Source organism: Staurois parvus, unplaced genomic scaffold, assembly GCF_062004578.1.
Source record: "Staurois parvus isolate SC_StPar_1 unplaced genomic scaffold, SC_StPar_1.0 ptg000320l, whole genome shotgun sequence".
Taxonomy (NCBI): domain Eukaryota; kingdom Metazoa; phylum Chordata; class Amphibia; order Anura; family Ranidae; genus Staurois; species Staurois parvus.
The window spans coordinates 3,275,249-3,298,028 of record NW_028318116.1 but is presented as its reverse complement, the minus strand read 5'-3'; the positions used below and the strand labels follow the sequence as shown (position 1 = coordinate 3,298,028).

The window sequence follows — 22,780 nt, the reverse complement described above, 5'->3', positions numbered from 1 at the left end:
AACCCACTCCCACCCCCATTCTATGCCTAATCTAGCTAACCCTGTAAAGGTCGCTAAACTTACCTATTCTGAAGCAGCTCCAGTCCGGTCTGCAGCGGTGGCTTCTGTGAGCAGAGAAAAAGGCAACAACAGCTGGGAATTGCTTGGGAGATGATGCCACCCATAAACTTACTATGGGGCATCCATTTCCGGCTGCTTCTCCTCTACACAGAAGAGTCTGCTGACAGCTCAGCCTGACACCAGACCGGCGCGAATTCTATATAGCAATCTTTTTTTTACAGGGTTGGATAGATTAGCCTTAGAATTGGGGTGGGAGTAGGTTTAGCCTTAGAATATGACCGGAATTCCACTTTAACTGGCACAAGAAAAAAAAAAAAAAAAACAGAACTGGAGAATGCCATGCAGCTCAAAAAACCTCCCAAAGGACAAGATTGATGGCAGGATCCTTAGGGCAGTAGGAAAAGACTGGAGTTTGCAGTTCCTTGTTGTGCTTTGCAATACAGGAGCTGCAGCAGGATAATGCTTTCTCTATGCTGAATGGGGGGGAAGTAAAGTGTGGAGCATGCGCATGACACTCCACACCAGAGGATGATGTCAGTGATCAGTCTGTCAGAGCTAACCCATTTTGAGATTAAACCAGCAAACTGTGCAAATTGTGAGGTAGCTCCTGGTGTTTCAGCCTAACTGATCTTACTTAACAGAGTGAATCTTTAGAGATAGGACAAGGGCTCTGGACCTGGAAAGAAATCAACTGCTAACGTTTTCCAGTAAGGGACGATCTCAAAAGACAGCACAAGCAAAGCCCAGTACCTGAAGGTATGGAAAGCACAAGTGAAACACAGTGCTGAAGGTCACATACCAGGCTAGCCCCCATGGCCCAATCTAGCAGGGTCCTGGTACGGCACTCCAAAGTCAAGCTTAGGAAAGGCCAATCCAGATAGGTGCTATAGAGAGACCAGCTCAATCAGCGATGTTGTGAATAATCTTGCTTTAAGTCAATGGAAGAAAAAAATCCAAAGAGAAAAGAGCTAGTAAAGATTGGTTAGTCTTCTCTCAGCAGAGCTGAAGAAAAGATATCCATCCTCATAGAACACTAGCAAAAACTGAGGTGTACTGGATAGAGGAGGGGTTACCCTGGATTGGCCTACAAATTTTACGTTTGCCGGTGTCCAAGCCTCATGTAGGTGGCAGTATAAGACAACTGTGTCTGGACAAATGACTTAACCACCTCCTGTCCGGCCGTTGTATATAAATGGCCGGATCGGTGGCAGTGCAAGGTCAGGTGGCCATTTATAAATGGCCTCCCTGCACCCTGCTTGTGCACGCTCCCTGGGAGCGCGCAGCACCGCGATCCGGTGCCCGCTGTGTCCTCCGGGTCCCGATCATGTGATCACTGATTGGCCAATAAGTGGTCACATGCAGAGTAGTAAGCAAGATGTCACTTCTGACATCATTGCTTACTACGTGTGAAATCTGTGAATGATCACAGAGGTCACATGGTACAAGGCTATTCACAACAGCCTTGTACCATGTGACAAGCTGTGACCAATCACAGCTCACTCAGTAGTTCTCAATGGCTGCAAGAATGCAGCTAGGGAGAAGGAGAAATTATTGCTTTTACATCCTTTATGGGTGTAAAAGCAATCAGTGTAAGAAAAAAAAAAAAAAAATCTTCATCACCCCCACAAGGGTTACAGTATGTAAAAATAAATAAAAAATATTTAAAAAAAAATAAATAAAAAATGTTTAAAAATTATAATTTTTGGTTATAAACTAATTTGGGTTATTTTTTTTTTTTTTACTAAAAATATAACGGAATAAATTTTGGCTAAGATTTGTGATGAAATACTATTTATTTGCAAAATTGTATAAGAAAAACACTTTTTTTTCAAAATTTGTGGACTTTTTAATTTACATAGCAAAATAAAAATCCCACTGGTGAATAAATACCACCAAAATAAAGCTTTATCTGTCTCAAAAAAATGCTAAAAAATTCATATGGGTACAGTGTTGCATGACCGCGCAATTGTCATTCAAAGTGTGATAGCACTGAAAGCTGAAAATTGGCCTGGACAGGAAGGGGGTAAAAGTGTCCGGACTAGAAGTGGTTAATGGACAAAAAGAAAATAGTTTAGTCTTTTACACAGCAGAGCTTAGGAAAAAAAGTTCATCTTTCTAGAACACTAGCAAAAACAGACATTTTAGTAGTAGATGGGGTTATCCTGGTCTGGCCTATATAGATTTTTCCTTGCAAGTGACCAATCTCCTTGTAAGTGGCTGTATAACCCAAAGGTGAAAGACTTCCTGTGTCACTCAAAGAACGAGAATTAAACTTCTTTTATTGCAACTTCCGCCAAACCTTTTTTTTTTTTTTTTTTTAACAGTGTGTGGGGTGAGTTAGAACCCCTGGTAGAAACAAGTTTAGGCTGCTACAACTAGCTACTGAGGAACATTGACTTCCAGGTTCACAACCCTTGTTAAAAAAATTAAAGGAGCCCCAGAAGTACCCAGAGTCAAGCGCTTCAATGTTTATTCCACACAAATTCCCCTTTGCTCTCCTTCCTGTTTCAACTCTATGACCACCATGACGTATTTGATAAGTCCTCTATAGTCAATTAAAGGTTAACTTCAAGATTACTATGACTTTAAATAGTTTGTTTGGATAAGCTGGCCCAACATACTATTTATTTTACTAATCAATGCAGCAGCTGTAACTTCTGTACAACCTGTATGTAGCATCAGTTACATGCAGTATACAGAGCTGTGTTCTGGCAGGGGTATGACAATATTCTGCTCCATTCCTGGAACAAAATCGAATCAGGCTGAGCACATCTCAGCCATCCATGTAAATATAAGACTTTGTCTGATTGGTTGAGTTGGAGAGGTGGGCAAATGATGTCATGATCTCATACTTACATACTTAATCTGGCTGAAAAAAGACAAAAGTCCATCCAGTTCAAAAAAAAAAAAAAAAGAAAAAAAAGTTATAATCCTACACTCACAGTCTCCACCTCAGCCAACCAGAGGAAGTCTTGTATTCATTCATAAAAATACAAGGCTTCTTGTCAATGGCTAAGCAGCACTCAGAATGACTTAATTTTGTTTTGGGAACGTAATGGGATGTCCCTGAACCACTGCTGGAATGCAGCTCTGTATACAATGTTTAGCTCATGCTACATACAGTTTATACAGCACCAGCTTGGACCAAATAAACTATTTAAAGTCCCAGCATTCATGGAGTTAAACTCCATAATTATATCCTAGTAAGCAATTGAATTCTCATAGCCTTTAAGAAGTTAAACTTACTTTAGTGTCAACAAAGGTAAAGCTGCTGCATCTGAATCACCTCCTACCCGGTGATGCGAGATTCGCGGCTTGCCATAACGAGGAGCAATTGGAGGAGGGCAGGCTGGTCGGAGACGCTCTCGAGCTGACAGGTACGGAGAAGAGTACCCAGCGGTTTCTGGTTCTGTCTCGTCAGAAGGGCTCAGTAGGCTCTGGTAAGAAAGACTTCCATTCTGTGTCTGATTTAAGCTTTTGTATGAGGTGGATGTTGTTCCTTCTGACGGAAGAGAGGGAAGTTGTGCAGATGTACCAGTGGCAGAGCGCAAACTGGAGGACCGAGCTGGTGGTGGGTGACAGGACTCCGGCTCTAGGCTGGGCTCTGAGCGAGAACTGGGAGGGCGAGATAAGTCAGAGGTGGGCATTGGCGAGTCCTGGAGACTGTCCACACGAGGAAGCTGTGTAACAAAGGAAAACCAAGATGAAATGTTACACAACACATGAAGCAGAGATGTACAGCAGATTTTTCTAAAGTGCAACTGTCATAACTATTTCACTGTTCTAGCCCTGCTCCATTTTTTACCTCGGGTGACCAAACCAGTTTATGCACACTAATTCAATTCACGAAAAAGACTTTGAAGCTAATCTCAAGGCAAACCGCTAAATATGTAGATACATTGCATATTAAAGAGTTGTTTTTCCTGCAAAAAGTTTGTATTTCTGTCCATCCACTTTACAGAGTGTAGCCCTGTCACACAGCCTAGCCCTATCTGGCATGGAAAAAGATCATATTTTTCTCTGCTGTGGTTAAAGGATAAGTTAATCTTTAATATATATATATATATATATATATATATATATATATATATATATATATATATCCACATCCTGTTGCTGGTAAAAAAAAAATGTATTATATTTTTTCTAAGGAGTCTGCAGAGCATTGCACCTGAGATCAGTAGATTGCAGGTGCAATGCCAGGATCCTGCAGACTCTCAAGCAGCTGTTTACCTGTATCTCACATATGGGCAGACAGTTACTGAATTGCAGAAAGAATCAATGAAATACGCGAGAGTTCAAAGAGCCCTTTTGCAGTTCATTGAGAACATCAAGCTGTTGGCTGCAGCATCCGATATCTATTTTTCATTTATTCACAGAACCCTGTGAATGAATGACACGGCTGTGTGGGCAGAGCCCCAATCAGCTGCACTGTGTTTAATTCTGACACTGGGTGCTGGGAGAGGATCCCCCATCCGCTGTCACAGGGAGGGGGGACGCGGGGGTAGAGGAGGCAGGAGCTGGTACATGTTACATGTTCCACCCTAAATACAGGTGGAACATGTAACATGTTCCAAAGGTGAACCTATCCTAAAGCCGGCCATACACGGGTCGAATTCCGAAATAATTTTCTGTAGATAATCTTTTTAAAGAATTTTTGTTCTAATTTCGCACCATTAGTGGGTCGTAGAAACGGCCGATTTTCGTGTGACCATCGAATCTGAGTGTCAGGCATGTTGGAAATTTTTTGAAAAACTAAAGAATTTCAAATCAATGATGGGAGAATCGTGAAAGAAATATAAACGAAAAAAAGATATGAGCATGAGCTGTGACCTGGAAAGAAAAGAAAATTCTTGGCTACGAAAATCCTTTTCTGTAGCAACAAGAGGAGAAATTGAAGGCTTGGTTGGTTGAATTTCGAAATCAATGGTGGCACCATTGGATTACAAAACGCACAAAATTTCCAATTTTGTAAAGAAAATGTGTTTGAAATTCGATCTATGTATGGCCTACATAACTAACATCTAAGAGATGTGTGTTTGCACAAAAGTGTTAAGATGTGCGTTAACATGCACTGTGTTAAGACACTGCATTCATATGAATGTGCTAACACACCAAAAAGGTACATGCTGAATTTATGGCAGCACTCCATAAAGCACATAAGTGTGAATCTTGTTTCACTTATAACTATATATTACAGCCAGAAAGCCACCGCATTAAAACGGTTGCAGGGCGGCACGGGAAGACAGTTTTGTCAGCAGCGGGTGTCAGCCGCCGGGTCACGCCGGTGATTACCGGGCCGTTTCCCTGGGATTCGCGGTGATCGCTGACAGAGAGCAGGGCTGCATTGTTTACACACAGCCCTGCTCTGTGTCAGTTCTCTGACAGCTCGTGACAAGCTGCAGAGGGAGAGAAGAGTTTCTCTCCCTCGATCAGCCTGCCCCCGTCCAGCACACCCCCCCGCCCCCTAGTAAAACACTCCCCTCACAGAGTTAACACTAAAAATGTTAACCCCTTCCTCCCCAGTGCCATTAGTACAGTGTCAGTGGGTTTTTTTTTCACTGATCACTGTATTGGTGTCACTGGGGATGTCAGTGACCCCAAGTCAGTTCCCCCCAGTGTCAAAATGTCCGCCGCAGTCCTGCCATAAGTTGCTGATTGCCGCCATATGTCGCTGATCGCCGCCATTATTAGTATAAATAAAAATTAAAAATCCCAGTATCTTTGCCGCCATTTGGAAAAGCTATAACTTTCATGTAAACCAATTAATTTACACGTATTGGGATATTTTTTAGCAAAGACATGTTGCAGAATGCATTTTGGATGAAATGTGTGACAAAATTTGATTTTTTAATTTTTTTTACTGGACATGTTTTATAGCAAAAAGTCCAGAATATTGTTTTTTTTTTTCCTCAAAATTGTCAGTCTTTTTTTTTTATAGCGCAAAAAATTAAAAATGCACAGGCGATCAAATACCACCGAAAGAAAGCTCAATTTGGGGGAAAAAAAGGATGTAAATTTAATTTGGGTGCAGTGTTGCATGACCGCGCAATTATCAGTTAAAGTAACGCAGCGCCGTAACACAAACCTCTTCTGTAACCGCTTCCAGACCACCCTACAGCAGAAATACTGCTACAAGGCGGCATGGGTACGCAAAATCATATATATATATATATATATATATATATATACATATACACACATATATACAGTTGCAAGAAAAAGTATGTGAACCCCTTGGGATTACGTGGAGTTTTGCATAAATTGGGCATAGTGTGCTCTGAACGTCATCTAAGTCACAACAATAGAAGAACACAGTCTGCTGAACATAATACTACACAAACATTACATGTTGCCATGGTTTAATTGCACAGAACATGTAAACATTCACAGTGCAGTGAGGAAAAAGTATGTGAACCTTTGGACTTAATAACTGGTTGACCCTCCTTTGGCAGCAATAACCTCAACCAAACGTTTCCTGTAGTTGCAGATCAGACCTGCACAACGATCTGGAGTAATTTTGGACCACTCCTCTTCACAAAACTGTTTCAGTGTAGCAATATTCTTGGGATGTCTGGTGTGAATCGCTCTCTTAAGGTCATGCCACAGCATTTCAATCGGATTGAGGTCAGGACTCTCCTGGGCCACTCCAGAAGGCGTATTCTGTGCTGTTGCAGCCATAGTTTTGTTGAATTACTTGTATGCTTTGGGTCACTGTCCTGTTGCATCACCCATCCTCTGTGGAGCTTCAGTTGGCGGACAGATGGTCGTACGTTTTCCTGCAAAATGTCTTGATAAACTCTGGAATTCATTTTCCCATCAATGACAACAATCCGTCCAGGCCCTGAGGCAGCAATGCAGCCCCAAACCATGATGCTCCCTCCGCCATGTTTTACAGTGGGGATGAGGTTTGATGTTGGTGTGCTTTGCCTTTTTTTCTCCACACATAGTGTTGTGTGTTCTTCCCAAACAACTCAATCTTGGTTTCATCTGTCCACAGTATATTTTGCCAGTAGTGCTGTGGAACATCCAGGTGCTCTTTTGCAAACTTCAAACGTGCTGCAATATTCTTTTTGGACAGCAATGGCTTCCTCCGTGGTGTCCTCCCATGTACTTGTTTCATTCTTGTTTAATGTTTTCCTTATTGTAGATGTGGCAACAAAAATGTTAGCATGTGCCAGAGATTTCTGTAGGTCTTTAGCTGACACTCTGGGATTCTTCTTTACCTCATGCAGCATTCTGCGCTGTGCTCTTGCAGTCATTTTTACAGGACGACCACGCCTAGAGAGAGTAGCAACAGTGCTAAACTTTCTTCATTTGTAGACAGTCTGTCTTACCGTGGACACATGAACATCAAGGCTTTTGGAGATACTTTAGTAACCCTTTCCAGCTTCATGCAAGTCAACAATTCTTGATCATAGGTCTTCTGAGAGCTCTTTTCTGCGAGGCATGGTTCACATCAGACAGTGCTTGAAACCAGTAAACCCAAAACAGGTGTGTGTTTTTTAAGGGCAGGACAGCTGTCAGCAACACATCCAATATCATCACACTGATTGGAGTCAAGGTTGGCTCACTCCTGGCTCCAATTAGCTCTGGGAGAAGTCATTAAGCTAGGGCCTCACATACTTTTTCCTCCCTGCACTGTGAATGTTTACATGTTATGTGCAATTAAACCATGGCAACATCTAATGTTTGTGTAGTATTATGTTCAGCAGACTGTGTTCTTCTATTGTTGTGACTTCGATGACGTTCAGAGCACATTTTATGCCCAATTCATGCAAAACTCCACTTAATCCCAAGGGGTTCACATACTTTTTCTTGCAACTGTATATATATATATATATATATACACACACGTGATTCGCGCTCCCGTGGTTTTCACGCCCCTACCAGATAGCGTCAGATTGCCCGTCAGTACACCAGTCATCACATTTAATCCCTTGATTGCCAGGAGCACACTCATGTACAATAAACCTCCATTGCTAGTATACTGTCTGAACGGGTCAATATCTTTGATCAGGTCAGCACTATACCAGCGTTCACATTAGTATAGCGTCCCCAAAAACGCAGCGTTAGCGGGATCAGCCCCTGCACCTGCCAACACCTGCGTTTAGCCCCTACGCTTACCCCCCCTTCTCCCCCAGCAAGTGCAGTGTCAGTAGGTCACTGTCACTTGATACATTGCACACAAAACCGCAGTGTTCGCAGAATCAGGCCTGATCTCTGTTAGCACTTGCCGTTAAAATTTGATGACTCTCATATGCAGCAGAGTGCCAGTACTAGTGCCGCTCTACCTTTTGGTGAACTGTCGAGTACCAGCAGTCTAGTACATCCTGGTCTTTCACATACCTCCTTGATTTTTGGAGCTGTTTTTCACGGAATATCTGTATGCTTTGATTGTGGATCAAAGCAGTTTATATGCACAACAATTTATTGCCGCCAACCCAAATTCAAACTTTGCCAGACCATTCGCATGGAAACTCATTACGGTTTTCAAATTTACATTTTTTTGGGGGCCTAACCCTCAACATGGGCATTACTAAAAGAAATGAATTGCGGTTGTATTGGTCCGCAGACCCGATTCATCATATGACGTGTTCTCGGCTGCCATGGCCAGGCATAGATATGAGAGTATAATGTGTTTTATGCATTTCAGCGACAATACACTCTGTCATCCTCGGGGTAACCCTGAATTTGACCAGCTCCACAAAATTCAGCCCCTCGCAAATCACCTTAACCTAAAATTTGCAGATGTCTATACTCCCCAGCAAAACATCTGCGTTGTTGAGTCCCTCATTAATTTTTCTGGCCGCCTTGCATTCAATCAATTTCTCCCCTGCAAGCGTGCCAGATATGGGGTCAAGATGTAGAAGACCTGTGAAAGGACAACAGGCTATACTTATAAGTTTCAGATTTACGAGGAAAAAGATAGTCACGTGGAGCCCGCCCGGATGCCAAGACTACATGGAAAGCAGTGGCAAGATAGTTTGGGACTTGGTGTCATCATTTCTCCATATGGGGTACCACTTATACGTGGACAATTTTTATTCAAGCGTGCCACTATTTAGACATTTATTCAATCTTGGAACTGGCACTTGTGGCAAAGTGTGACCTAATGTGTGCCCACCATTAGAAGGGGGTGGATGCAGGGCGGTATATTCTAATGGTGGGCATAACACACACTTTTTCTGGCAGAGATTTCTTCTCGTTTTTTCATTCAGTCCACTGGCTGCATACAAAAAAAAAAAAAAAAGAACATAGCATATATAACCAACAAGGACCAGCGATATACTGGTACATCACTGGATTTGAATGGTTATACCAGGATGATGCCTACAGCTGCAGGCATCATCCTGGTGTCGTTTTTTTTCAGCCGGTGATCGGCTTTCATGTAAAAGCAATCCTAGTGGCTAATTAGCTGCAAGATTGCTTTTACAAGCAGTGAGAGATAATGTCCCCCCTCCCCCGCTGCCTTCCACAGCCTTCTCGGGCAGTCCCGTGCCATCAGGGGAACCTGAGAATGCAGCCGGTGTTTCTGCCAGCTGACCATAGAGCTGATTGGAGACCAGAATGGTGCCAATCATCTCTATAGTCTAAGAATTCGGAAGCTACAAGCATTTCATCACTTCAGTTTTGCAGGATATAAACAGCGCCATTTGTAAATTGGGAAAGCATCTGATCACACCGATTTTGGTTTGATTAGATAATGTAAGGGCAGAGGAGATATCTAGAGTCTGATAGACCCGAAATTTCTGAAAAAAGAATATATGACAATGCCCATTGAAGTTATAGGGGTTATTTGCATTCCCTGTTATAGCATTAAAAGTGATAAAAAAAAAAAAAATGAAAAGGTACATAGTAAAAATAATAAAAAAAAAAATCAAAATAAAAAAAAAAAAAAAATTGCCCCTCCCATGCGCGCACACCTGTGCGCACAAGCCTTGACCCTGTGTCGTTATGTAAACAGCGGTTGCACCATGCATGTGAGGTATTGCCGTGAACGTCAGATCAAGGGCAGTAATTCTAACACTAGACCTCCTCTGTAAATCTAAAATGGTGGCTTTTAAAGCGCTGTCTATGGATATTAAAAATGTTTGCAGTTTGTTGCCATTGAACAGGGCATGCGCAGTTTTAAAGCATGTTTGGTATCTATTTACTCGGCATACCATTATCTTTTATATTTTACCAATTGGCCAATATATTGTGTTTTTGTGCATTAAAAGTAAAAAAAGTGTATTTTTTTTTAAAAAATTGCTTTTGAAAAATCGCTGCGCGAGTACTACGTGCCATAAAAAATTGTAGTACCCACCATTTTATTCACTAGGGTGTCTGCTTTAAAAAAATATAATTTTTGGGGGTTTAAATTAATTTCCTAGCAAAAAATACAGATTTTTGTCATGTGAACAAAAAGGCTTGGTCTTCAGGTGGTTAGAAGAGTGAATGATGTGTGGCATAAACTTCTAATGCTGGGCATAAAACGCCCCCACCCCCCAAAATGACACCCTTTTGGAAAGTAGTCACCCCAAACTATTTGCTGAGAGGAATGTTGAATCAATAGAATTTATTTTTTTACCACAAGTTTTTGGAAAATGACAAAAATAAATATATATATTTTTTTTTTACACAAAATTGTCACTTAAATGATTTACTGCTCACACATGCCATGGTTATATGTGGAATTACTCCCCAAAATACATTTTGCTACTTCTCCCAAGTATGGGGGTACCACATGTGAGAGACTTTTTGGCAGTCTAGCCCAAGTACAGGACCCCAAAATCCAATAAGCACCTTCAGGCTTTTAAAGGGCTTTATTTCTTCATTACACTTCCAGACTACCTATCACAGTTTTGGAGGCCATGAAATGCCAGGATAGCACCTAACCCCCGCAAATTACCCCTTTTTGGAAAGTAGACGCCCCAAGGAATTTGATAAAAAGCACGATAAGTATTTTGCAGATCTCATTTGTTGTCACAAGTTTTTGGAAAATGAAGAAAAAAAACAAAAACATATTTTTTCTATTTTTTTTATATTTCAAAACCTTGTGAGAAAAAAAATGAGATCTGCAAAATACTCACCATGCCTCTTTTTAAATTTCTTGGGGTGTCTACTTTCCAGAAAGGGGTCATTTGGGGGGGTTTGGGGCTATCCTGGCATGTCAGGGCCTTCGAAACTGTGATAGGTAGTGAAAAAGTGTAAAGGAAGTGTAGAGGAAGTTACGCACCTTCAGGCTTTCAAAGTGGTCATTGGATTTCAGGCTCCTGTATGTGGCTAGGCTACCAAAAAGTCTCACACATGTGGTATCCCCATACTCAGAAGTAGAATGTATTTTGGGGTGTAATTCCATTGTCATTTTCCAGAAACTTGTGGAAAAAAAATAAATCTTCCATGGACTCAATATGCTTCTCAGATAGCTTAGGGTGTCTACTTTCCAAAAAGGGGTCATTTGAGGGTGTTTGTACTATTCTGGTATTTTAGCACCTCAAGAAATGTGATGGGCAGTCAGAAATTGAAAGCTATGTAAATTCCATTATCTATACCATAGTTTGTAGACGCTATAACTTTCACAAAAAGCAATCAATATACACTTATTGGGATTTTTCTTAACCAAAAACATGTAGCAGAATACATTTTGGCCTAAATTTGACAAAATTTTAGTTTTTTTAGATATTTTTTATGACCAAAATAAGAAAATACTGTTTTAAAAAAAAAAAAATAAAAATTTTCTTCAAAAATTTTCTGGTTATAGCGCCAAAAATACAAAGTGCACAGGTGATCAAATACCACCAAAAGAATGCTCTATTTGTGTTAAAAAAAGGACATAAATTTCATTTATGTACCATATTGCATGACCGCGCAATTGTCCGTTAAACTAGCGCAGCGCTGTATAGCAAAAAAATGTTGTAAATTGCAGTATCTATACCATAGTTTGTAGACGCTATAACTGTCACACAAAGCAATCAATATACACTTATTGGGATTTTTTTTACCAAAAACATGTAGCAGAATACATTTTGGCCTAAATTTATAACTAACTTTGAGTTTACTATATATTTTTTATAGCTGAAAGTAAAAAATATTGTTTTTCTTCAAAATATTTGGTCTTTTTTTGTTTATAGCGTGAAAAATAAAAAGCGCACAGGTGATCAAATACCACTGAAAGAAAGCTCTATTTGTGTGAAAATTTCGTTTAGGTGCAGCATTGCATGACCGTGCAATTTTCAGTTGAATTAGTGCAGCGCCGAGTAGCAAAAAGAGGCCTGGTCATTAAGGGGGTAAATCCTCAGGAGTGGTTAAGATTGTTAGAAAAGGTAAGAAAAAGTGTGTATATGTGTCTGTCTATCCATATACATTGTGTGCTTGCATTATTTTTTTTTTTTGCCACAAATCTGTACTACTGCCACAATTTGGAGAACATGAGGGTAAATGGATGATGCATGCCAATGTATAAATAAGACAGCACAAATGTGGAGCTTTAAATTTGAGATTCTGAGATATTTGCCAGATATTCATTTAAATATATTATGAATACCCAAAAAGGATATAATCCCACACGGTGTTCACCAAATGCCCTTTCAAACCCAATTCTTATTTACTGCACCAGCTTTTTTTTTTATTGTTATTTTTATACTTACTGTTTTCAGAAGTCTTCAAACTGGTCACATGACACATCGGAGTTTATTTACTAAAGCTGGTGAGTGCAAAACCAGACTCACTTCTGCCTAGAAACCAATAAACTTCCAGGTTTTATTGCCAAAGCTTAAAGTGTTATTAAACCCAGGACCCTGCATTTACTATATCCGGTCTCCCAGGACCCTGCATTCACTATATCCGGTCTCCCAGGACCCTGCATTCACTATATCCGGTCTCCCACAGCACACAGACCATGGAAATGCAATTATTTTACTAAATATAAACTGCTAAATATCTTTTCTCCTCAGCAGTATATAGCAGTCTTGTGACTTCTATCAGTGTCCAGCTGAGCACTGGTTAAAGCTTGTAGGAGGAGTTTTCCTTCTGCTCTGACTGTATTACAAGGCTGCTTAACCCCTGACCCTCTGTCTAGAAAGTGCTGATTGGTCCTGTGTTGCTCACATGCACCCTCCCAAAAGAAAAAAAAACCCTCTCTAGCAAAACACACTAAACTGAGCATGTGCAGAGTGACTCCTAGAGCTCTGTACTATCAGCAGATGGATTGGAGACAGTAGAAGAACAGGAGGATCAGAGAAGACAGGATCAAACAGCCTTTTTACACAATGTGGAGGATTAACCACAGTGAGTATAACAGGCATGCTTTACTGCATCTACAGACTGATTTTACTGTTGTGGGTTTAGTAACACTTTAATTGAACAAGCTGAGGTGAAAATCTGATTGGCTACCATGCACAGCTGCGCTAGATTCTGAGTGCACCAGTTTAAGTTGTTCTACCCCACAGAGTCCTCTTTGGTCTTCTACTGGCAGTGGGTCCCATTTACCTCCCCCCTCCCACCACCACCACCACCACCACCCAATGATGCAGACAGCAGCTCTGACCAGAAATCATTACCATTACTGCTACTCCCTGCATCATAAAACTGTAATGAAGGGCATCATGGTGACACCCCCTCTAAAAATGGTCCCATGAATCTCTGCATTCACAGTTTGTCATCACTTTTCCAGGATGAAGGAGTTGCACCTCATTCCACAAAGAATACTGAGGGCTTCTTATGGTAGAAAAGAAGTACCGTATGGGACAGCTGCAGATTGAGGGCAGTTATTGCAGCTTGTGCTATTTTTATATTAAAGTGGTTGTAAACCCTTCCATATACCCAGCGAAGTGAATAGTCTCAGATGATACACATAGATGAAACAAATCCTCCTACATAAGGTTTACTTGTCTATCTGCAGTCTTCACTTTTCTACATCCCTTCAAAAGTGAAGTGCTGATTTTAGATCAAATACGTCTACGTTTGTCAGTATCACAAAGGTGGGGGCAGAGAGCTGCAGTTAGAGCTCTGTGAGAGCTGACTGGAGGAAAGGGACCCCAACATACACAAAACACACACACAAAGGAGCTATGTTGTGAATAAACAAGCTGTGTGCTGAGCTCTCCAACCCTGTCACCATTTTATCTCTGGTGGAGAGAAAGGAGACCTAAATATTTGGAGATATCTGTGCTTTGTTCAGATTTCATAACTGAGGTTTACAACCACTTTAAGCTGCTACCAGGGGACGGTTTTAATTAAAGAAAAAAATAAGGTTTTCCCAGAGTTGGGCTTTAAGTAGATCACTAAATTTACCTTGCAAATGGGTGGAGGCCCACCACTTCCACTGCTGAAACCTGGCCGATATCTGTACATCGTTGGAGTAGGAGGACTCTCTGCATTCAACAGGGAATTGTCTGGAAATAAATGCCATGTCAGATGTCAACAAAACCAAAGTAGAGAAGGATAAGCCTTTTACAATTCAAATAAACCTAAGGGGTGAAATATTTTCACTCAAAATAGTTTATTGTTATCACGTACATCTGTGCAGAGTTATCTGTACATATACTTCATTCTTGCCCTGGCTAGATTTGAACAAAGAGCTATGGTCACAGTAAACCATCTGAGAGACACACATACTTACTCTCCAGCTGGTGGCCATTGCCATTTCACTAGACTTCAATAGTCATGCCAACTCTTGAAACTGAACCTGATGATCTGGCAGTGCCCACAGAGCATCTTCCAGACTTGGTAGATTTGGGTACCACATTCGCCTGGGCAATATCAGAACAATAAGGATCACTGTAATACCCTCCATCTTGATCATGCATTGAGGATGAGGATGAAGTTTTAGGGGAAGAAAGACACAGATCAGGGTGTACTGATCCCACTAAGTCACAAGAGGATCCCTGGCTTCCAGCCACAGGCCAGCCCTGTTGACGCAGGGTTCCAGTAGAGTTCCCAAGATGTACAGGGCAGTAACCGATCTGGCATCTAATAGTAGGCCAAAAGCAATCTAACCTTGATGAAAGATATTTTCTGGTAAAAAAAAAAATAAAAAGGAAATTTTTCTCCAACAGGAGAAGCTGTCACCACCTAAGGACACTAACAAAAGCTGAAGCCTTGAGGAGTGGGTGGGGTTATTTGAGTGTACTTTTGCCAATGTCCAATGACCTAAAGGAAGCGGAATAAAACCTAATCAATTTACAATGTACTAATGTATGGGAGCAATATGGTCAGGTTAGCACACACACTGAAAACACACAGAAGGCCTTTATACCTTTACTACCTCCTTCTTTGAATCATACTGCCTCCAGTTACATAACACACCCCTAAATCATGATCATCAGAATTCCAATTTGCTGTTACAACAGCCATGACTCTGTAACCATTTCTAGATTTACTAAAAGATGTTCCTCCTGGTGATGAATATATATAAAATTGGATTGTGATTTGGCCTACAGCTACCAGGAAAAAAAAGCATCATATCAATTATTTTAATAAAACAGTAATAACGGTTTTCAATGAATGAGCAATTCACTGCTTGACATTTGACATCGATATTTCATACCTTCCCTCTCCCCGAGGCCTATCTGACTTCGCAACCCTGGGTAGCGGCTCAGGTCTGGCTTTGGTGGTGGCGGTGGCTCTGCATCTGCTGACTGAGACTCTGTGAGCTCTAAACTGCTTCGAGACTGCAAAAGTGTAAAAGACAAAAACCCAACTGGATAAAAAAGAGATTACAGAATGTTTTCACGTTTCAATGTTAATATATTAAGTTTCACAAAGGTTGTACTACAGAAAACCTTTAGTCTAGTAATGAAAACTGCAAAGTGCAGTCAAAATATAAATCACAAAAATTTGATTAAGGAGTATTTGATGGAGGAGGATTTCATCCAACAGAAGAAATATCAGCACAAGGCACACATCCTACTTTAAGTTATGTCCCTTGTGCTGATTTTTTGGGTTTTTTTTTTTACCGCACTTAGGCTTTAAAACACTGCACCCACCCCAACACAATGGCAGTTCTGGAGTTCACTCAAACTTTTCACTTGTGCAAGTCTTTGAGGAAGAAGACAGACTGACTAAACCGACTGGCTGGGTAAAACATGTCAAAGATTCAGAATCCTGCTGGGGTCTATATAGTGTCCAATACAATAATGTCAATTGAGCAATAATGTCAATTGAGATGTTGGATAGTTCACTGTGCATCTGTTTTCTTCCAAGAGTGTTTGGATGTACAACAGCTGGCATGCTTCAACTCTTAGTCTGATTGAAAAAGTCCATCCAGGTCAACCATTAAAAAAAAAAAAAAAAAAAAAAAAAGACCCACAAACTAACTATGTAACTATGTAATATGAATACTCTTACTTCATCCTAATCAAGAGATTTATAAAACCTTGAATTTCGCTGTTGCAATAATGTGCCTAATAACTTACATTACAACCTAGAACACCCCCCCCCCCATCCTATTTTTTTTTCTGGTGTTTTATTTTGAACTTTTTCATTTCCAGTCTTTTTTATTGAAGTTTGAACAATGCAAATAGCAGTAGTACCAAGTTACAAAGCAAACTTAACTGTACACAACTGAAAACATATGCTTCAGCACAGAACAAAGTTATAACAATGAAAACAATCTGAGTCCTGCATAACATATTACAGGTGAAAATCATGGAGGAAAGAGGTGTCCCCTTTAGGGGATCTGTAGGCACCATAATCTCTAACCAATCTATCAACAAAAGAGGCAAAATGTTTATCTGTTCCCCTGATGGGAGGCATAGAAGCCACGGCAGCCAGCCAATAGTCACATGGATCCCCCAAGTGAACTGGAGGGCCAGGTAAAAAGAGAAGAACAGAAAAAGAGAGGAACGAGAACAGAAGTGAAAAGGAGAAAGAAAGGAGAGAGGAGAAAGCAGCAAGCATTCCCACTGGCCCCAATGGACTTTAAAACATATTTAGGAGGCAGAACATGTTAATGAATCCAGGGGTCCCATGTTTTATTAAATACTGACATCTTGTTCTGTAGAATTGCTATATTGAACATGTTCAAACACTGCAAATTAAACAAACACCATTAAGGGACACATGATCAGTAGTTATTCTGACATGACTGAGTTACATTGAGACAGGAGGATCTGGACACTGACAAACAAAGCCACTTCCAGCAAGCTTCAGTTTTGTAGAAAAGCAGTACATTATTATTATTATACAGGATTTATATAGCACCAACAGTATGCTCAGCGCTTTACAATATAATGGGGAACAAAACAGCAACAATACAGTTCAATACAAGAGGGATAGGAGGGCCCTGCTCCTACATTAGAGTAGATCACAAACACCGAGAACCTGGGAACCTTAGAGAGGTGGTAAAGTCCGCTTTTTGATTTAGAGTGGGTATAGAAAAGAATCACACTGCTGAGGAAGCTCTGGTACAGGAGTGTAACGAGTACAGTGTTCGGAGCCGCACTGAGGGTATGAGAACACACGCTGTACTAATCACTATGACTCGTGTGTATTCATACTGAGATACATAGCACTGTGGGTGCCTTTTAACCACTTGCCCTCCAGAGGATTTACCCCTCTTCCTGACCAGGCAATTATTTTGCGATATGGCGCTGTGTCACTTTAACTGACAATTGTGTGGTAATGCAACGTCGCACCTAAATTAAATTTATGTCTTTTTATCCCACAAATAGAGCTTTCTTTTGGTGGTATTTGATCGCCTCTGTGGTCTTTATTTTTTGCACTACTAAAAAAAAAGTCTGACATGTCACGCTTTAAAATTGTGTACACTCATGAAATGGCACCAAACTGCAGTACCTAAAAGTCTCCATAGGTGACGCTTTAAAAGCCCTTACCTCGGGTGTCAAACTGAGAAAAAAAAAAAACCACAATATTTTTCGACATTTTGCTATTAAACATGTCCAGTAAAAAAATTTAAAAAAAATCTAATTTTATCATAAATTTAAGACAAAATGTATTCTGCTCCATGTCTTTGCTAAAAAAATAACAATACGTGTAAATTATTTGGTTTACGTGAAAGTTATAGTGTCTACAAATGGCGGTATATACTGACACTGGGGGGGGGGGGGGGGGACTGACTGCCACTGACATCTCCAGTGACAGCAATACAATGATCAATGCTAATGACACTGGGAAAAAAGGGGTTAACATCTGGGGCGATCAAAGGGTTAACTGTGCGCTTTTTCACTGCTGTGTGCGCTTTACACTGTAAGCACACTACTTTGTATGGTTCTGCTATGTAGAGCCATACAAAGCAGTGTGCAAGAGCTGACAGGGGAGAGATCTGTAGGAATCACCGGCCAGGACCCGATGATCGTCAGGTGAGGCCACCAATGGTGGCACGGGTAGGGCACGTGCGCTGCTCATACGTGCCCCCTACCTGAAAATGCAAACACACACACACACACACACACACACACACGATTTTGCGCACCCTTGCCACCCTGTAGCGGTGTTTCTGCTATAGGGCGGTGGGAAAGCGGTTAATAAACTGTTACTATTCAGAGAGCAATATTGTAATCCCATTCTATTTTTGCATGTGATATTTCCATGGTGATGAATACGAAGGAGGAAGGAGCGGGAGGAATAGCTGATGCCACATATGCCCAAGGTGGGGCAACAAGTGCGTTATGACCTTGATCTGGTCCATTGCACAAGGTGAGCGCATTATCACTGGGTGTTTGCATGTGTCACAGAGCTTGAGAAAAGAGAATGGAAAAGATAAAAGTGGTGGAGTAAATACAGCTTTATTGGACACTGAAGGACCATTATATTGTTTTGAACTAAGGACTGTCACATTTGATGGGATTGCACTACATTGTGGAGGACGTTATAAAATGACCCAAAGCACACAGCAATAATGGCCACACATTGGTTGAAGGAGACATGGGTGAATGTCCATGCATGGCCTAGTCAGATTCCAGACTTGAACCGCATCAAATATCTGTGGAATGACTTGAAGACTGCAGTCCACCAACGGTCACCATCAAATTTAACTGAACTTGAGCAGTTCTGTGATGACGAGTGGGGAAATATTGCAAAGTCTAGATATGCAAAGTCAAGAGAGACATCTCCCAACAGACTAAAGACTGGAAATAAAGCAAAAGGTGGTTCAACAAAATAACGACACAAGGGGGGGATCCTCTTTCCAACTCGGTTATTCTGTTTTTGATTTTTATTTAAATAATTTTCTGACATGTTGGTGTTTTATCTTTCCTTTGGATGTTATAAGTTTAAGTAAATACAGCAGGATAAAACAGAAACTGTGTCTGTCTTCATTTCAGGCTGCAAGGCAACAAAATGGGATTACTTTAAAGGGGGGAGATACTTTTCTATACCCACCTGCATACCTACAGGTAAGCCTATAATAAGGTATAGAAGGATGGTAACTCTGAAACTCTTCCTCCTCATCGGCTGAGACAGCAACAGGAGCCTATTGGCTCCCAATACTGTCAATCACAGCCAGTGAGCCAATGAGGACAGAACGGGGCCGAGCCACAGCTCTATGTGGGACCATAGAGCAGCAGATCAGGGATGAGCACACAGAGGTGCCCCCAGGGCGAGCATCTTTCCCTGGGGGCACTGCTCGAGGAGAAGGAGCCAGGAGCACCGGAGGGGATCCGAAAAGAGGAGGATCAGGGCAGCACTGTGCAAAATCACTGCACAGAGCATTTACGTATAGGCATGTTTGTTATTTTAGAAAACAAAAAACAAGCTTTAGTGTCACTATCGTAAGTCTGTTCTAATATGCTAGTATGCATACTAGCACATTGTTACATTATCCTGCAGGGACCCTTTTTTTGCGGCTTACTACTGCTTTAATGAAAGCTAGCACTGCAGGATACCCCAGAACTTTAGGTAGATCGAGACCTGGAGCAGTCAGATGCTCCAGGATTGTTCCCCCTGTCCTTGGAAATAAAACATGTTGTGCTGTTTAACAGGAACAACTTAAAGGCGACGTCCACCTTTTCTATAAAACAGCCTATGCAGTTTTGCAGCCCTAGTAACGATTTGCCCAGGTTCATATATGTGCGGGCCAGTTTTGACAACTGTGCAATTTCGGCCCCCTCCGGTGTTCAGCGGTCAAAGTGTAGGACATTGCAAATCGCACCTGAACTTGGCTCAAAATCGTATCAGACTCTTTTTGAAAACATGCTGTGGCTGGCCCACACATATTTGAACTGCCTCCATTGAATGTCATACAAATTGGATGCGGTTCAAAACACATCCAGTTTGCATATATGTGAGCCAGGGCTTAAAAACTGTGCAGCTCTGTCAAATGTTCATTCGTTTTATGGTCATAAATACTGTCCCCTGAAAGCCTGGCTGAAAAACTCCCAGTTATCAATCTCCATGTCCTGCTTTTGGTTTTCACTCCTGTAATGTTGAGAGTGAGCATCCAATGGATTTCACATCCTAGCAACAAGGCAGGATGTGGGGATTGCTGAGAGATTTAAAGCCAGGCTTCTAAGAGGGCCCAAATGTCTTACAGGTATGACAATAAAATGAATGAACATTTTACAAAGCTGTACAGTCAATTGTCAATTTCTACTGGAGCTCCTTGACTACATAGGCTGTTTTCCAGAAAAGGTGACCTTAGCCTTTAGGCTGCATTCACACCCAAGTATTGCATTTTTTACTCATTTCGTTACAAGTTTCTGCGCATTTTGTTACATTGTTATCTCTCCAGGCAGGTTTGTGTTGGCCTATAGAGAACAGTATGTGTGACATCACTTGTTGCCTAAGAAGGGGTATAAATGCAACAAAACAAAGTAGCGAGCAAAAAAGTGTAAACTTTTCTCAACAGAAAACAAGATGTCCATCCCCCAAGGAAAAAATAAAGCTTGCTGGGAGTGGGAAGGGTTATATCTGGTGGGCCAATGGTTTTTGAATTGCCAGTATCCACATTGTCCTGTACACGACAACTGTATCAGAATAACCACTGATCATAGATCTACATATAGGCCTCTGTATTTCGAGAGAAACCTCTGTTGTTTGTAAGCACGGGTAAACACAATTTAGGGTCTAATGTATAATGGAATACACTATTAACCATGAGTAATATATCTGTTCAATATGGGAAAACATTAGGCTTCACCACAGAATGTGCAGAAGGTCCCCTGAGGACAGTATAGATAAATGGGCCAGGATCAATGTATAGGTATCTGTACTTTGGGAGGAACCACTTACCTGGCTATTAGCCCAATTAAACCCAATTTAGGTACTAAGATAACAGTAGTATGGGAAACTCTATTAACCATGGTTAATATATCAGTCGATTAATGAAAATGTTTTGGGCATCTACATAGCATGTGCATAAGATCCTCTGGGAACTGCCGGCAACTTGTAGAATCTATGGTAGGTCTACGATCATTTGGATGAAGCCTTTGTAGGGTGTGATAGGTTCTGTGTAAAATAAACAGCCAAGCTCCCTATTTTCTAATGCTTAGCTTTCATAAATTTTTTCTTTAGGACAACAAAAAATGAGGCGATAAATGGCAGCACAGTGGATAAATGAAAACCAGAATAGGTGAGCATTTAAATAATATAAAAAAGGGCTATGACAAACACAGTGTTTCCAGACACTTTAAATTTAAACATAACAGTGATCCTAGTCTGTTGACTTTCTATGGAATAGATAAGGTCAAAAGATATTGCAGAGGTACCGATATGATTAATGAGATCTCCAGAAGGGAAACATTCTGGATATATGAATTAAACTCCTTAATATTGACATCGATTTAAACTGTTTTCTGACTAATTTTTGAATGATTGTTTTTCTGTACTATAGTTGAATGATACATTCTTCGTTAGAATTAATTTGGTATTAGATATGTAGATGGATTTAATATCTGTTTACAATATCCATTTATAGTTTTTCACTACCATAGATCATCTGGCTGTTGATTATATTCGACTTTTTTCTCTATCTATGACTAGCTTAATATGTTAGATTGGGGTTTGCTATAAATTAAATTGGTCCTCCTATGTATTCGATATCACCATTATCTGGCTGTTTATTATATTTGTTTTTAGCTATAGCAATGTTTAGCCTAGATTGGGTGGTGCTATATTATTGGTCCATCTATGTATTTGGTAATACTAATAGATATGTAGATGGATTTAATATCCGTTTATAGGTCGTTTTAACCTTATATCATCTTACTATATTTGACTAATCGCATCGCATATGTATTTGACATTACTATTATGGTATTATATATATATATATATATATATATATGGATTTTAATATTGGTTTATTATATCAGTTTATAGGTTTTATTACCTTATAATATCTGGTTGTTTGTTACTATCGCATTCTTTTTAAAATACGACTAGTTTGGGATGTTAAATTGAGATTTGCGATAGATTATTGGCCCTTCAATGAATTCTATGCCATTATTGGTCTTTTTAATGTATTCGATGCTATTACTATAGGTATATTATAGTGATTTTTATATATACATCATTATTACACGCATTTATTACTATATATGGCTTGGCAGATGTATTTTATGTATTTTTTAAGCTGCATATTATTATAGTTTATAAATTACATATTATTTATGATTATGTTTACCATTTCATTATTGCTGTATATTAATTGTGGGTAATTGCTATTTAACATCTATGAATTTTTTTTTATTGTTTTGGGATCGCTCGTTTGCTTGTATTGAAGTAATTTTTTTATATGTATTTTATGTGCAATCACTCTTATGTACCTGCAGAGATC

At 40.3% G+C, this 22,780-nt stretch overlaps 1 protein-coding gene across 2 annotated transcripts in view; it reads right to left on the bottom strand.

The window, feature by feature from the left end:
• The window catches only part of LOC149457490 (palmitoyltransferase ZDHHC5-like), a 93,788-nt gene that overhangs the window by 4,496 nt on the left and 66,512 nt on the right, over window positions 1–22,780 (bottom strand). For both annotated transcript variants that reach the window (XM_089683724.1, XM_089683723.1), the window contains 3 exons: window positions 15,593–15,716; window positions 14,338–14,438; window positions 3,307–3,740 (listed from right to left, as the gene is read on the bottom strand). In XM_089683724.1, coding sequence (XP_089539850.1) covers window positions 3,307–3,740; window positions 14,338–14,438; window positions 15,593–15,716 — 659 coding nt within the window. The remainder of the gene's footprint in view (window positions 1–3,306; window positions 3,741–14,337; window positions 14,439–15,592; window positions 15,717–22,780) is intronic.